The 17,399-nt window shown below is 42.9% G+C and overlaps 1 protein-coding gene across 2 annotated transcripts in view; it reads right to left on the bottom strand.

Annotated features, from left to right (window-relative positions):
- The window catches only part of fbln2 (fibulin 2), a 250,263-nt gene that overhangs the window by 73,697 nt on the left and 159,167 nt on the right, over positions 1-17,399 (bottom strand). For both annotated transcript variants that reach the window (XM_070895340.1, XM_070895341.1), the window contains 2 exons: positions 5,405-5,534; positions 2,440-2,638 (listed from right to left, as the gene is read on the bottom strand). In XM_070895340.1, the coding sequence (XP_070751441.1) occupies positions 2,440-2,638; positions 5,405-5,534 (329 nt within the window). The remainder of the gene's footprint in view (positions 1-2,439; positions 2,639-5,404; positions 5,535-17,399) is intronic.

The following is a 17,399-nucleotide window of genomic DNA, read 5'->3' on the forward strand; positions in this document are numbered from 1 at the left end:
CGGGATCGGCTTTTGGAAAATTTAATTTCACGGATTCGTGAGATTGTCAATGGGCCACGCATCCCCCAAAAATGACAGAAAACATTGGTCTTAAGCCTTTGGGCATTTGGGAACAGCCTCCAGAAGGCTCTTTGAGGACTGCTGATTAGGCAGCTCCACATGAAGTACCACTGGGTGGAATGTGCATGTACATGCAAATTGTGTCGGTGTGCTTTAACCAGTCGGCGTGCTGGTTGAGGCTGCTTGCAAGTCCAGTTGGCCAGTGGGTGGGAAATTTTTTAAAGATTTTAATTTGCCTTTTTTTTTCCTGTGTTATTGGGGCAGTAGGCAGACAAAAATCACCTTAAAGTTACTCAGTGGTTTATGGAAAAACAAATTGTCAAAGAGTCAGGTCTACAGTAAACCTTTCATCATGCATCTTGGTTATCTGCCTAGTGTCACTCCACAGTTAAGGTTCTATTCAGCCACCAAATCTCCTTATGTAACCTGTATGTTTTATCATAGAATCATAGAAACTTACAGCACAGAAGGAGGCCATTCAGCCCGTCGTGCCTGTGCTGGAGAAAGAACCGTCATGCTTAGTCCCACATCCCTGCCATTTGTCTGTAACCCTGCAAGTTCCTCACCCTCAAGTTACCTTTTCAAAATATTTTTGGAATCAGCCAGCACCACCTTTTCAGGTACAGCGTACCAGATCCCGGCAACTCACTATCTTGGTTAAAATCTCTTCAGGTTCAATATAAATTTTGATTAAAAAGATCACAATAAAAGCAAAACTCAGATGTAGTTTTCAACAACAGTTAATACAACGATAAATTAGAAGGCCAGCATGGAATAGACTGTGGTATCTGGTAGAGGGAAGAATGTGATGGTGTTTGCAGGTGTTTTCAGGTTGGGCGCTGAGCGGGCATGTTATCAGCGGTGAACGGGCCCACTGCAGCAGTCGGGATGCTTGAAGCACCTCAAGGTTTGTCAGCCTCGTTAGCATTTTCTCGGCGAGCTGTAAGTGCCAAACGGGTGGCCCGCCTCAGGTCGCCAGTCTACATAGAAGGAAAACCAGTCGGCTACTGCAACCAGGCAGCCAGTAGGAGTGGATGCTGGGGGTGGGGATGGGGGTGGGGAGGGGAAGAGGGGGTTGGTGGGTCGACAGCAAGCCAGACGATTTTTGTGCACGCCCGGCAAAGTCTTTAGTGAGAGGCCTCCAGTGGTCTGTTTAGAGCCACTGGTTAGGCCTCTGAATGGGGAACCTGCATGCGCCGTGCTTAATTCACCAAATTCACCTTGAAAGTTGCAAACAGAGTCATGCAATACGATTAGAATGCCGTTTTGCATATTTAAACAGCCTCCCACCTGTTTTGGCCGGGAATGCGGCGGCCCATTTTAAGGCCTGTTTGAAAGTTAATTTAGTTCAGCAGATGGGTGCATAAGAACAACAAAAATGTATTTTTTATAGTGCCTTTAACATAGTAAATATCCCAAGGAGCTTCACAGGAGCATTATCAAACAAAATTTGACACCGAGCCACATAAGGAGCTATCAGGGCAGCTGATCAAAAGCTTGGTCAAAGAGGTAGATTTTAAGGATCGTCTTAAAGAAGGAAAGAGAAGTAAAAATGGAGCGATTATAATCAGTGATGTTCAAGAGGCCAGAATTGGAGGAGTGCAGATACCTCGGAGGCTTGTAGGACTAGAGGAAATTACAGAGATAGGGAGAGGCGAGGCCATGGAAAGGTCAGCGAGCACAGGGGTGATGGGTGAACAAGACTCGCTGCGAGTTAGGACGCGGGCAGCAGAGTTTTGGATGGCCTCAAGTATATGGAGAGTAGAACTTGGGAGACCAGCCAGGAGTGCGTTGGAATAGTCAAGTCTAAAGGTAACAAAGGCATGGATGAGGATTTCAGCAGCGGATGAGCTGAGGCGGGACAGAGACGAGCAATGTTACAGAGGTGGAAATAGGCGGTCTTAGTTATGCCGTGGATATGTGGTCGGAAGATCACCTCGGGGTCAAATAGGTTTCCATGGAGAGGAATGGAGTCGGTTGCTAGGGAACAGAGTTTTTAGCAGGGACCGAAGACAATGGCTTTGATCTTCCCATTATTTAGTTGGAGGAAATTTCTGCTCATCCGGTACTGGGGTGTCGAACAAGCAGTCTGAAAATGTAGAGACAGTGGAGGGGTCGAGAATGGTGGTGGTGAGGTAGAGCTGGGTGTTGTCAGTGTATATGATGTCGCCGAAGGGCAGCATATAGATGAGAAATAGGACTGCCAGTTGCTCGTTTTTCAGGCCAGAAACAGGCAGCTGGCAGTGGAAAGTCTCCCCTAATTTCTTTTGCAGTCTCTGATTTATCCCTGCTATGATGACTCACATTTAATATTTTATGATGTTATCATGCTGATTGAGTTTCCTTTAGGAGAAACTCAACTACAAAACTATACTGTACCTTGCTCAGGAACAAGAGTTGTCTCTGGTAGTGGCTGTGGCTTCAGCCATCTTCTCACTGGAAGGTGAGTGAAATCTTCAGCTCCCTCACAACAGCTTAAAAATGCTTGGCTACAAGGGTAGCCCAGACTTGGCTTTTCTTCACATCCTCCATATTGGCTCTGAAATGTAATTCCTAACGTACAGCAGTCACAGCATTTCTGTAAGGAGAATTAGATTAAAAAACAGATATAAATAAATCTTTGCACTACTAAACCAATATTTGATGGAGAAAATGATTTTAGTTTGTTTATTTCTAGTTTCCGACTGTTGGCCACCCATGAGTCAACTTTCAGGCAGGCCTTTAAATAGGCACCCATCACTCCCACCCAAAGCAGGTAGGAGGCTGTTTAAATATGCAAATTGGGGTCTTATTCCTGTTGTAGGATTCTGATTGCAACTTCCAAGATGAAATGGGCAAATCATGCATGGCACATGCAGGTCCCAGACATTGAGAGGCCTATTTGATTGTATTTAGACTCCTTGGGCCCTAGGCAATTTGGTCTAGTCCTCTTGGCGAGGACTAATTATGTGTATGGCACTCCCTTCAGCGCCTGTTTTTAAGCCCAATCTAATTTCAATTGAGTTTGTTGAATGGTGAACTTCACTATTAATTTTGAGGTAGTTGTGAACACACTCAGCTGATTCCTTTTATAAGGTGCACCTAGAAATGCAGCGTTTCCTGGATAACTTGAGATTCAAATTTTGTTGAACCATTTAGTATATTCTGCAGTTATGACAAACAAACTTTCAGACATTTACAGCTGCTTAAAAAGTGTTAAAAGTGCCATGCTTATAGGTGCATTGTGATTGGCTGTAAAGCCTCGGTTTGCTCGGGGCACTAGTTCGGTGTGTGGGGGTCAAGACAGGCGAACAACAATCTGGCCCATCCCACGAGAGATCAGAGCGTGACTTTGCCATTAAAATGCAGCCCCTGCTCCTCTGAGGCGATGTCCTTCCTGTGCCTGAATGAGATGGGGGCAGGAATGCATTGGAAATGCAGCACGAAAGCCCAAGGCATCTTAACCTCTTGCCTGCACCATTTCCGCCAGGGAGGAGGGGGTTAAAGTCAGGCTTTACATGTCTGAGAAAATAGACAAATGCCTTAAATGTTTTTACAACAAGATTTTTTTTGGAAGAAGATGCCTTCTGAAGTCTTCTTACCATGGGTTTAGAAGCTCTGCTTCATCCACAACCTGACTATAATCTAACAAGCAACTTTTAAATGAAAAAAACTTTACACAAAAGAACCAATCCTTACTGTTCAAGTTGATTCAAAGTGGTTCTACGTGCTCATCAATGCAACATTTCTAGTATAACTCTGGAGTCAGCTCAGTGATCAGACTCTTGGCCCATTGTCTCCTTAATCCCAGCCTCACTTCCCACAACTCTAATCCTTGTGGTCTTTCTAAGTGAGGTGGCCAATCTAGTACTAACTTGTTCTGAATAATGATTAGCTTTGTCTTCTGATCTGGGGACATCTGGCAGAAAGGATTGTGTTTCATTACTCCAGTCTGGGCTGGAATCAAACTCAGATCCCAGAGGTAAAAGAGCAGTGCTCTCATCCACTGCAGCGCACAAGTTGCTTTTATAACTATCAAAAATACTTACGAGTGGATGCTGTAAGGAGCCACATAATGATTTAACTGAAGAATTAGGTTAGTGCAAATTCATAAATAACTGCAATCTCGTGCAAAGGTCAATTTTAACAGTTTACAGCTGGCCGGTAGATTTTCTAGGAACATGGGAACAGGAGTGGGCCATTTAGCCCCTCGAGCGTGTTCTGCCATTCAATTAGATTATGATTGATCTGTATCTTAACTCCATCTACCCGCCCTGGTTTGGTAACCCTTAATACCCTTGCCTTAAAAAAACGATCAATCTCAATTTTGACATTTTCAATTGACTTCCAGGGGGGAGAGAGTCTAGATTTCCACGAACCTTTATGTTAAGAAGTGTTTTCTGGCATCAGCCCTGAGCAGCCTAGTTCTAATTTTAAGGCTTTACCCCTGATCAACTTGAATTGAAATCTTTTTTAATGTTAGGAGACAGCCAAGCTTCCTACATGTGTGCTTATATATCAGCAACTCCACTTTTTGGAGGGCACTGTGCCCCATGAAGCCATCAGTTTAACTTGGGTCTACTATCATGGATTGAACTATATAAATGCCAACCTGCAACCAGTACAGTAGTATAATTAAAGTAGTGTAATGTTTTAAGGACATCCTCAATGTTCAACATCCCCACCGGCACCTGGGATTCCCTGGCCCAAGACCGCCCAAAGTGGAGGAAGAACATCCGGGAGGGTGATGAGTACCTCGAGTCTCGTCGTCGAGAACATGCAGAAACCAAGTGCAGACAGCGGAAGGAGCGTGCGGCAAACCAGACTCCCCACTCACCCTTTCCTTCAACCACTGTCTGCCCCACCTATTAAAGAGACTGTAATTCCCGCATTCAACTGTTCAGTCACTTGAGAACTCACTTCTTCCTCAATTTCGAGGGACTGCCTATGACGATGATGATGATGATGACTGTATTATAACTACCGCCAAAGTATATCTTTGGGCTGCAAATGTGATCATTTCTAATAAAGTGATAGATTGTTGCTAATTTTGTATTACTCTGCAAACTACCAACTAAAGATTGCCAAAACCATTTGCCTTGTACAGCATAAACCCTTTAGCAACAATTTACAACAGTGACTATACTTTGAAAATACTTCATTGACTGTAAAGCGCCTTGGGGGATGTCCCAAAATCATGAAAAGCACTATATAACTGAATCTTTCTTTATTCTTTTATAACTAACAACTGCATTTCATGAAATCAGAACACTTAAGTAATTTCACAACACAGCCGGTATTCTTACGAGCAACATAAATTGTTAAAATAGTTTGTGAGGAAGATAAATTGCTGCATAATACTTGCCTTGTATATGTCCGCTCCACAGACATCACTGGGATTTGCATAGCAGTCTTCATTTTCTTTTGCAAAATTCATACCAACTAAGCAGCTATGTTCCTCCATGTATGAGACACAACACTGTTTCTGGGCAATCCTGTTACAGAACATAGGCGTGTTATGGTCAGAGCAGTGATTTAATTGAATTACACAAATGTAGTTAGCAAAATTATCATACAAATCAAGCCTCCTGGTGACATGGACATAAATATACATCAGTTTTAAAATCTTAAAAAAATGATCTCAAATTCACAGTAAGACATGATATGAGCACTCTGACTGCAGTAAACAAGGGAATCTGAAGCAATCAAGTTCATTCCTCTCAAGAAGAAATAGCACTATCCATCTAAGCTTCTTATTATCACCCAGTTTGTTCTCAACTAAAAGTGCCCTGTCAAGACCTCACTGAATGTAATAACAGGCCCAGAGTAATCTTACGATTACATTGGATTACATATAATATACAGCACAGAAACAGGCCATTTGGCCCAATCAGTCCATGCCGGCGTTTATGCTCCACTTGAGCCTCCTCCCATCTTTCTCATCTAAATCTATAAACATAATCCTCTATTCCCTCATATGCTTGACTAGCCTCCCCTTAAATGCATCTATACTATTTGCTTCAAACACTCCTGTGGTCGTGAGTTCCACATTCTCATCATTCTTTGGGTAAAGATGTTTCTTCTGAATTCACTATTGGATTTCTTGGTGACTATCTTATACTGATGGCCTCTAGCTATACTCTTCCCCATAAGTGGAAACACTCTATCAAAACCTTTCATAATTTTAAAGACCTCTATTAGATCACCCCTCAGCCTTCTTTTTTCAAGAGAAAAGAGACCCATTCTGTTCATCCTTTCCTGATATGTATACCCGCACATTTCTGGTATCATCCTTGTAAATCTTCTCTGCACCCTCTCCAGTGCCTCCACATCCTTTTTATAATATGGCGACCAGAACTGCACGCAGTACTCTTAAGTGTGGTCTAACCAAGGTTCGATACAGGTTTAGCAGAACTTCCCGACTTTTGAATTCTAAACCTCTAGAAATAAACCTGAATGCATGGTTTTGTCACAACATTTAGTGATGTGTGTATTTATATTCCATGATCCCTTTGTTCCTCTACCCCACCTAGGCTTCCTACCAAAATGGAATAACTCACATTTATCTGTGTTTGCCAATTATATGCCCATTCTGCAAGTTTATTAATGTCCTCCTGTAATTTGTTGCAATCTAACTCAGTATTGACTATCCCCCCTAATTTGATGTCATCTGCAAGTTTAAAAATTGTGTTTTTGATTCCAAAGTCTAAATCGTTATGTAAATTGTCAACAACAGTGGTCCCAGCACTGATCCTTGTGGAACAGCACTACCCACCTTCTGCCACTGTGAATAGTTACTTTTTACCCCTTCTCTCTACTTTCTGTTTTGAAGCCAGCTAGCTATCCATTCTGCTACTTGTCCCGTGACTCCGCATTCTCTGACCTTGTTCATCAGTCTATTATGGGGTACCTTATCAATGGCCTTTTGAAAATCTAGATAAATTACATCTGCTGCATTACCATTGTCTAGTCTCTCTGTTACCTCTTCAAAAACTTCAATGAGGTTGGTCAAGCAAGACTTTCCCTTTTGAAATCCAGGTTGACTATTCATTATTATATTTTTGGTTTCTAGATGTTCTTCTATTTTCTCCTTTCGTGTGGATTCCATTATTTCTTCTACCACCGATGTTAAGCTGACTAGTCTATAATTCCATGTTCTCTCCCCCTTCTTAAATCTAGGTATTACATTAACTATCCGCCTCCAGCATTACACCTTTTTCTAATGAATTATTAAATATATGTAGTAATGCCACTGCTATCTCTTCCCTAGATTATTTTAAAATGTGTGGATGCAATCCATCGGAACCAGGGGTCTTATCCTCTTTGAATTGGATTAGTTTATTTAATATACTCCTCTTTTTATTTTAAATTCACTTACCTCATTACTAATCTCATTATCCAATGTCATGTCCACCTGTTCTATCTCCCTGGTAAATAGTGAAGCTAAATAATTATTTAATGTTTCTGCCATCTTGCTATCATTACCTGTGGTATTATCCTGCCTAACCCTTAATAGCCCTATTCCCATCCAAACCATTCTTTTTTATTGATGTGACTGTAAAATATTTTACTATTTTGTTTTTTGTTCCTTGATAATTTAATTTCATGTTCCTCTTTACCTTCCTAATTGTTTTTTTGACTTCTCTCGTAATCTTTTTGTATTTTCTCTCATCATGCGCTCCCATGCTTTCTATGGACTTAATGTATGCCTCTTTCCTTACCCTCAATTGTCCCTTATGGTTTTATTCATCTATGGAGTTTCATTAGTGTTTAGCTTGTTCTTTCTGATTAGCGGAATATATTGTTCCTGCATTCTGTTGATCACTGTTTCAAATGTTTCCCACTGCTGTTCTATATTGTTTTTTGCCAATTTGTTGACAATTTTATTTTCCCAAGTTCTATTCTCAGCCCCTCAAAATCAGCTTTTCTCCAATCTATCACCTTGATTTTCATCATACTTATGTCCTTCCCAATTATCATCTTAAAGCGTATTATATTATGGTCTCCAGTGCTTAGATGTTCTCTTACTTTTTACTTCTTTTGTCTGCTTTGGTTCATTCCCCATTATTAGATCCAATAGTAAATCTTCCCTTGTTGGACTTTTCACATAATGAGTTAGAAAGGAGTCCTGTACACATTGTAGGAATTCCATTCCCTTATCCCCTTTATCTACCTCTTCTACCTACCAATTAACATTGGGGTAGTTGAAATCCCCCTTGAATATTATTCTGTTTTTTACACATTTCCTTAGTTTGCATATTTCTTCCTCCATCTCCCTTCCACTATTAAGTGATCTGTAGACAACAGCAATAGTGTGATTGATCCTTTACTATCTTTTATCTCTATCCATATCAGTGGAGACAACAGTCAGCTTTCTTAAAACAATAATCATAACTATGACAACGGACTGACTTTTTAACAAAAACACCTACCTATATTGAGGATTGCATGGGGGAAACAGTTATTGGTAACCTATTGTCTGATTTCCTGAGATATGGGGCTTACTTTTCCCCAGTTATCTGTGCCGTTTTTTTGGCGCGTGCCACTTTTTTTGGTGTATATTAAAATATCTAAGTTTCCCCAAAGTTTCTGCACCAGCATAATTCAGTTAGTAATGATTTTTTTAGGTTAGTATTTTTTTGTGTCGTGGGGGGGGCGTGACCTGATGCCTGCGTCAGTTTTTCAGATTTAAGCAAGTTTGGCCAACTTAGATTTTTCCTAGGATGGCGTATGTGACCATTCCCGAAAAACCTTCTGGGCACTTAAGAAAAACCAACACGCATTAAAAAATCGGTGCAGAATGACACCATTATTTTTATGTGAAGATTTTGGAGGGAGTCAAGAAGACAAAGAATATGCATCATGAAGCTTAATTTTTTCAAACTCAAAAGGGAGAAAATGGAAGTCTAATGCAATTCTTTAATTTTTGATTTTTTTCAAAATACCATGCCACCATCGAATGTCTCCTCACCGGGCTCGAGGGTCGAAGCGTCAGCCAGCAGAATCGCTCCCTCGCCTGGTCACAGGGGCTCAGGGCTCAGCTTCAAAAGAAGCCCGGTGGGTGGGGGGGTCTGGTGGGGCTGGTGGATGCCGAGCCCCTGTTCCCGGGTGAGGGAGCGATTCTGCCGGCTAGCCCTCGATCCCGGTAAGGAGACATTCGGTCGGTGGGGAGGTGGTACTTTGAAAAAAAATCAAAAAGTGGAAACTAGACTACAGAACCAGTGGGAACCTGTTCAACCTTCGTCGTCTCCAGGCCAGGTCCAAGACCACCCCAACCTCTGTCGTCGAGCTACAGTACGCGGACGATGCCTGCGTCTGCACACATATAAAGGTTGAACTCCAGGACATAGTCAACGTATTTACTGAGGCGTACGAAAGCATGGGCCTTACGCTAAACATCCATAAGACAAAGGTCCTCCACCAGCCTGTCCTCGTCATACAGCACTGTCCCCCAGTCAACAAGATCCACGGCGTGGCCCTGGACAACGTGGACCATTTCCCATATCTCGGGAGCCTCTTATCAACAAGAGCAAACATTGAAGACGAGATTCAACACCGTCTCCAGTGTGCCGGTGCAGCCTTCGGCCACCTGAGGAAAAGAATGTTTGAAGACTAGGCCCTCAAATCTGCCACCAAGCTCATGGTCTACATGGCTGTAGTAATACCCGCCCTCCTGTATGGCTCAGAGACGTGGACCATGTACACTAGACACCTCAAGTTGCTGGAGAAATACCACCAATGATGTCTCCGCAACATCCTACAAATCTTCTGGGAGGACAGACGCACTAACGTTAGCGTCCTCGACCAGGCCAACATCCCCAGCATTGAAGCACTGACCACACTTGATCAGCTCTGCTGGGCAGGTCACACTGTTTGTATGCCAGACACGAGACTCCCAAAGCAAGCGTTCTACTTGGAACTCCTTCACGGCAAACGAGCCAAAGGTGGGCAGAGGAAACGTTACAAGGACATCCTCAAAGCCTCCCTGATAAAGTGCAACATCCCCACCTGACAACTGGGAGTCCCTGGCCAAAGACCGCCCTAAGTGGAGGAAGTGCATCTGGGAGGGCGCTGAGCACCTCGAGTCTCATCGCCGAGAGCATGCAGAAATCAAGCGCAGGCAGCAGAAAGAGCGGGCGGCAAACCTGTCCCATCCACCCTTTCCCTCAACGACTATCTGTCCCACTTGTGACAGGGACTGTGGTTCTCATATTGGACTGTTCAGCCACCTCTCATTTTTAGAGTGGAAGCAAATCTTCCTCGATTCCGAGGGACTGCCTATGAATGAATGAATGGTACTTTGAAAAAAATCAAAAATTAAAGAATTGCATTAGACTTTGTTGCCACAAATGTCTTAATTGAATGCCTAGCTTCCTGTTCTAAGCAAGCCTATTGTGCATGCGCAGACCAGGGTGTGATCCATACTAGGGGCATTGACCTTGGGGAAGAGAGAGAGAGTCCTTTAGTCCTGCTCTTTTGATCTTCTTGCAAAGCTACAATTTAATTATGGGGGCAATATTAACAATGTCATATCTCGTGCAAGCCTTCTGCATGATGGTGCTACGGAGGAGACGATTGATTAGACATCATCGCATGAGGAACCTCAGAGCACGTAGGATGGTGGGCAGGAGGCCTTACCCACATCGGGACAGGCGTTCATACCTGCACCGGAGTGATGCAGACTGTATGAGAAGGCTGCATTTCCATAAAGAAGTTGTAACCGACATCTGTGAGTTAGTAAAAGCAGACCTGCAACCTAGAAGTGTCAGGAGGACTGCTTTGTCAGTTGAAGCAAAGGTTACAGCTGCACTTTCATTTTATGCATCTGGATCATTCCAGGCCACAATTGGGGATCTGTGTGGCACTTCTCAACATGCAACACATATCTGCATTCGGCAGTGACTACTGCACTATATGCCCGGAGGAATGACTGCATAAAGTTTCCCATGATCGCCCAGGCAATCCATGACAGGGCTGTGGGCTTCTCCAGGATTGCTGGCTTCCCAAAAGTACAGGACTGCATTGATTGTACCCACATTGCCTTGCGAGTACCTTTGGAGGAGTCCAAGATGTACAGGAACAGAAAAGGCTTCCACTCCGTGAATGTGCAGCTCGTCTGTGACAACATGCATCGCATCATGGCAGTTGATGCAAAATACCCTGGGAGCACCCATGATGCATTCATCCTATGCGAGAGCGCTATATCTGCCATATTTCAGCAGTTGCCAGAAGGGCAGAGCTGGCTGCTGGGAAATAAAGGGTACGGCCTCGCCACCTGGCTTATGATGCCCCACGCGTAACCCAGATGGAAGCTGACCGGGAGTACAACATGTCACACATTGTGATGTACAGCATAATAGGGATAACCATTGGCATCTTGCAGCAGCGTTTCCAATGCCTGGACCATTCCGGAGGCTACTTGCAATACTCTCCTGAAATTGTCAGTCAGTTCACTGTTGTATGTTGCATGCTGCATAACTTAGCCATCATGATGCAGCAGCAGCTGGTAGTAGAAGACCCACTTGCGGTGAGAGTGGCTGATGATGAGAAGGAACATGCAGATGACGAGGAGGAGGAACATATGGATGAGGAGGAGGAGGAGGACGAGGAGGAACATGTGGATGACTAGGAAGAAGAGGATGATGAGGAGGAACATGTGGATGAGGAGGAGGAGCAACATGTGGATGAGGAGGAGGAGGAGGAGGAGGAGGATGAGGAGGAGCAACAAGTGGATGAGGAGGAGGAGGAGGAGGAGGAGGATGAGGAGGAGCAACATGTGGATGAGGAGGATGAGGAGGAAGAGGAGGAACATGTCAATGATGAGGAGGAGGAAGAGGAACATGTGGATGAGGAAGAGGAGGAGGAGGAGGAACATGCGGAGGAACAGGAAGAGGAGGAGACCCAGAGAGCGACGATGGCTTCTTTAGTTCAAAGATTGCGTTAATAATGGAACAAATAATGGAAATGATTCCGTTATAATATAAAATATATTCTATTCAAAAGTTTAACAAACACTTGTTTGTTCTTAACTTAACTTTAATAAAAATATTCTTATATCAAACTTTAAAGTTTTCAGTTAAGATCACTTGCAAACTTTTAGACTTGTAAATTTACATAATTTACAAAAAACTTTTAAGGTGAGAACAGTTACAACAGTAACAACAGTAATAACAAGAACAATAGCAGCAAAGAAGGGCTGCACCCATCTCTCATCCATCTTATTCTAAGACCGCCCGCTGTGCTTGGTCTTGGTAACTTCACCGCTGCCCGTGGGCAGTGGCACAGCGTTTCTTGGGTTGGTACCAAGCTTATTCTTTTGAGCATCTCGGGAATATGCACTTCTTGATGGAGGGGGGGGGGGGGGGGGTGTGGCAGGTGATAATGTGGAAGGCCCGGCTTGGGCCTCTTCAGAGGTTGATCTGGGGATTGGAGTGGGAGCGGCAGTTGATTCTGTCAATGGTCACGGGGTCTGGGCGTGGTCCCTTATAGCAGCAGCTATCTTTGACATTCCCTCCCTCATGTGCCCCGATAGTGTCTCAACTACCTGCAACATTCCCTCCCTCATGTTCACCGACAGTGTATCAACTACCTGCAACATTCCCTACCTCATGTGCCCGGACATTGTTCCTATTTCTCGTGAAAGTGCTGTTACTTCTCCCGACAGTCCCAATACCTCATCACCCACCCCACTGATGGTGTCCAGGACTAATTGGGTAATGTCAATGCTCTCCGCGCTCGTTGCCATCATCTGAACCACATCTCAGGAGAGCGCTATCGAGCTCTCCTTCCCCTCCTCACCCTGGGTATGGCTCGCTGCATCCCACTGGGACCCGCAGCCTCAGACAGTGAGAAACCATGGAATGTTCCAACACTCATAGCACTCAGGAAACGGGATGGCATCTCAATCGGCAGCACCTGCACCTCCTCCATAGTGAGTACAAGAGGGCGGTCTTCATCTTCCCCCTCCCCCTGGCCCTCCACCTCACCCCCATGCTCTTGGTCTGGAAGATGGGGTTGGAAGATGTTCTCCTCTTCAGGCTCGTCCGCGTCTGAAACTTCTTCTGTATTGGCTTCAGCCGCGTCAGGGTTGGCCTCAAGTTCTGCAAAATATAACAGAACAGACAAATGGTTAGCAGCAGAGGAGGGGGCAGGGTGGGTGGCATGAGTAGGCTCACAAAACACAGGCAGCAGGCTCATTTGATGGACCACGATGAATGATGGCACATTTCATCAACCGAAGCTTACCCGATGGAGATATCCCTATGAACCGAAGCATGGCTAGCCCGCGCAGTACTTAATGTTTAGCAAAGCCAGACTGTGGAATTTGCAGGATTTACCCTCTCCCTCAAGTGTGGGCCCAGCTTGTGCAGTGATGGTTGCTTTTCTCCAGGCAGAACCCATCAAAGCAGCGACCCTGTCTTCCAAGTGTGTCAGTGGGTGCAGATTTGCCGGGCCTCCTCCTGTTCGAGTTCTTTCCCAATTGTTGTGTACCACCTTCCTCTGCAAAGGTGAAAATATAACTTTTTAGAGAGGATGTCTTTCTGCTGGGTGATAAATACAGCTGGTCATATTTACAATTGCAATTCCAGTGAATAAATTAAAATATTACTTACACTAACTACTTGACCAAGGTCCTGCCACTTCTTTTTGCACTGGCCTTCAGACCTCGGGGTAGTCACCATTGTATAGTAATCTTCTGCAAGTTGATTCCAGCGTTTCTTCATTTCTTTTTGTGAAAGTTTTATGTGACCTCTGTTCGTGTCCAGCTCGTGCCATCTGGCCTCAATTGCAGTAACTAGTGTCTCCACTTCGTACTGTGAGAAATTCTTGGTCCTTGAGCCGTATTGCATATTGCAGCTCCGATTTTTCCACTGAGAATTAAAGTTCTCACACACAACTGGCTCTTTAAAAATGGCCAAATGCAGACCAGGAGCTGTACTGGGCATGTGCCCCCATAGCAGTCACGTAAATTAGTAATTTTTTTCTCGCATATGCAGAAGAGGGGCATCGTTTTTTGGTTGCTGACCAAAGGACAGGCTGCGCGGTGCCAGTTTTAAAAATTAGAATGGGGAAACTTGCAAGTTATTTATTTGGAGTAGTCAGGGCCAAAAAAAAAACGGGTGTAACTCTTGTAATACGCCAAAAAACGGCATTGGGGAAAATTGAGCCTATGCTCCCTTGACACCGCTGGGAGTGCTGGATAGCAGAATCATATGCAGGATACAGATAGAATTACAGTCAACTATGTACGCAATTCAAAATTTACAAACTGTTATGGCTGATTAATTTACTGTGAGTCATATTTGCACAAAGTATGTAACAGAATCTTTTGCCAAGCAAATATAGCACACACGTTCATTATTCATTAGTTTAATCACATAATTTACTGTATCCTGTAAAGGCATGAATTACCTACAGAGGACTCCCTTCAAGATTCAAAGTATCCAATCAGAATAGTTTGATTGTTTTTTCTATCTATTTGATTGGCTAGGATTGGATTGCATTCAATTTTTATATCCAATTACATGACCAGATTCTCATACTTTCTGCCAGGATTAAGTTGTCATCGAGGTGAAATATGATGCTCCTTGTTCACTATCAATTTTACACTTAATTGAGTAAATGCAAAGCTTTTTAACAGTTTCAAGCTGAATTCTAAACTCATTTAAAGATCATGAAAATATTGCTTGCTATGAGTTTTTAGTTCTCATTTCCACAAGAACAGATTTTTCTGGTAAAATTCTGAGGTAAAAAGTAAAACAAAGTTCATAATATGACATGATAATACAATGAATTACAAACAGCATAGTTTCCAAGGTCAAATTCAATGGGGAAATTATTTTCTGGAGACACTTCATACTCCTGGAGCTTGTATGCCAGGGTTTCTCGATACGTATTGATGTTGTTTTTAATCAGGATTACCAAATACTACAATGTAAGTTATAATTTAAAAAAATAACAGGTAAGGGAAAACACGACCTCAAACAAAGACATTTAATCAACTTTGTGGGATGATCCTAAATATTATTTATTTAGCTTTTTCATGCATAGATTGGATCTGTTGTGAATTTCAACAAGGTCTATTATCACAATTCAGCAACCAAGAACCTAAGAAAGCTTGGGACATTTGTCCCATCTAGCTAACTGCTTCCACAATCTATTCATGACTACATCAATAGCAGAACTCCCACCCTCCACAAGATCTCTATACGTTCTTCCGAACCCTCATGTGAGTCAATTAATATTTCCTTAACCCTCAGTCACATTTTCCCTTTTTAAAGGTATCAATTTACCGAGAAATAACTTAAGGTATGTTTACATATCCATTTTCTAGTGTGAACAAATACTTCTGAATCTTTAATATTAGTCAAGGTTTATCAAATTTCTTTTAACTGGAAAATATTTAATAAATACAAGAGTTTTAATTGTTCAGATGTCTCTATGGTTTAATTCAAGAAATATAATTTTCATTACACACATAAAACAGCAACAAAAACCTATCTTGCTCTTTCAGATGCCAACTGACATGCTGTGCATTTCCAATATTTATAATAACAACAAATTGTATTTATATAGTGCCCTTAATGTAGTAAAATGTCCCCAGGTGTGTCACAGGAGCGTTATCAAACAAAGTTTGACATCGAGCCACATATGAGATATCAGGGCAAATGAGCAAATGTTTGGTCAAAGACGTAGGTTTTAAGGAGATTCTCAAAGGAGGAAAGAGAAGTAGAGAGGTGGAGAGGTTTTTGGAGGGAATTTAATAGGTTAGGACCTTGGCAGCTGAAGGCATGACTGCCAATGGTGGAGCGATTCAAATCGGGGATGCTCAAGAAGCCAGAATGGGAGCAGTGCAGATATCTCGGAGGTTTGTAGGGCTGGAGGAGATTACAGAGATAGCAAGGGGTGAGGCAATAGAGGGATTGGAAAACAAGATTGAGAATTTTAAAATCAAAGCATTGAGAGCCAAAGTAGGTCTGCGAGCACAGGGGTGATGGGTGAATGGGATTTGGTGCGAGTTAGGACACAGGCAGCAGAGATTCGGATGACCTCAAGTTTACGGAGGGTGGAACGTGGGAGGTCAGCCAGGAGTGCGGTTGAGTTGTCAAGTCTCGAGTTAACACAGGCATGGATGAGGGCATGGTTTCAGCAGCAGATAAGCTGAGGCAGGAGCGGAGACGGTTGATGTTATGGAGGTGGAAATAGGTGGTCTTAGTTATACTGTGGATATGTTGTCGAAAGCTTATTTCAGGGTCAAATATGACACCAAGAACAGTGGAGTTCAGCTCCTGACAGTTGCTATGGAGAGGGATGGAGTAGGTGGCTAGGGAATGGAGTTTGTGGTGGGGACCGAAGACAATAACTTCAGTCTTCCCAATGTTTAATTGAAGGAAATTTCTGCTGATCCAGTACTAGATGTTGGATAATCAGTCTGCCAATTTAGAGATCATGAAGGGGTCGAGAAAGGTGGTGGTGAGGTAGAGTTGGGTGTCGTCAGCGTACATGTGGAAACTGACACTGTTTTCGGATGATGTCGCTGAGGGGCAGCATGTAGATGAGAAATAGGAGGGGGCCAGGGTTAGATCCTTGGAGGACACCAGAGGTAATGGTACGGGTGCAGGAAGAGAAGTCGTTGCAGGCGATTCTCTAGCTATGACTGGACAGATTCTGGTTTTCACGTTATATTTCTAACATTCATGGTTATTCTTTTTACCAACAGTAAAAGCTGAATTCTCCTTTGAACTCTTAATTATATTGTAAACAGGGCAAAAACAACCTGTGTTCAATTTAGTCGATAAGTCAGGGCTCCACTGTGGAGCTGTATATAATGTAACCTGCTGGATAAAACAGCGTAAAGTATTTTGAAAGTTCCAGCTTCTGTACAAATTTTAATATGCTGTCCAATAGAATGTATCTTTGATAATTTGATGTATTATGAATAATGATGTGTGTGAAAATATTATTACAAAGAAATTATAAATCCATTCGATGTTGTATGGCTTGAATGCTAATGGCAGTCTCACTCTTACGTTCTTGTATCTCACCTTTAATCTGTTTTAATTATTTAACAGCATAGTTAGTTCTGCAGTTCTTAATGTGATTGCCTTTTCAAAAAATATTATAAATCATCGATCACTCACAAATTCACAGACTCACTACACTCGGGAAATAGAATTTTTCAACGACTGGTGAATTTTTGCACTTATTGAATTGAAAGCTATTGATTTTGTAGAATAAAATACTTTTCCAGTGTCGGCGCTCAGTGTTAACATTAGGCACGGCTACAGAGTGACGTTTGTTGTACTCTTCCCCCAACAATATATTTGAACCCAGCTTCTTTTTTAAAAAAGATTGTTGTT

This window comes from Pristiophorus japonicus, chromosome 12, assembly GCF_044704955.1.
Source record: "Pristiophorus japonicus isolate sPriJap1 chromosome 12, sPriJap1.hap1, whole genome shotgun sequence".
Taxonomy (NCBI): domain Eukaryota; kingdom Metazoa; phylum Chordata; class Chondrichthyes; family Pristiophoridae; genus Pristiophorus; species Pristiophorus japonicus.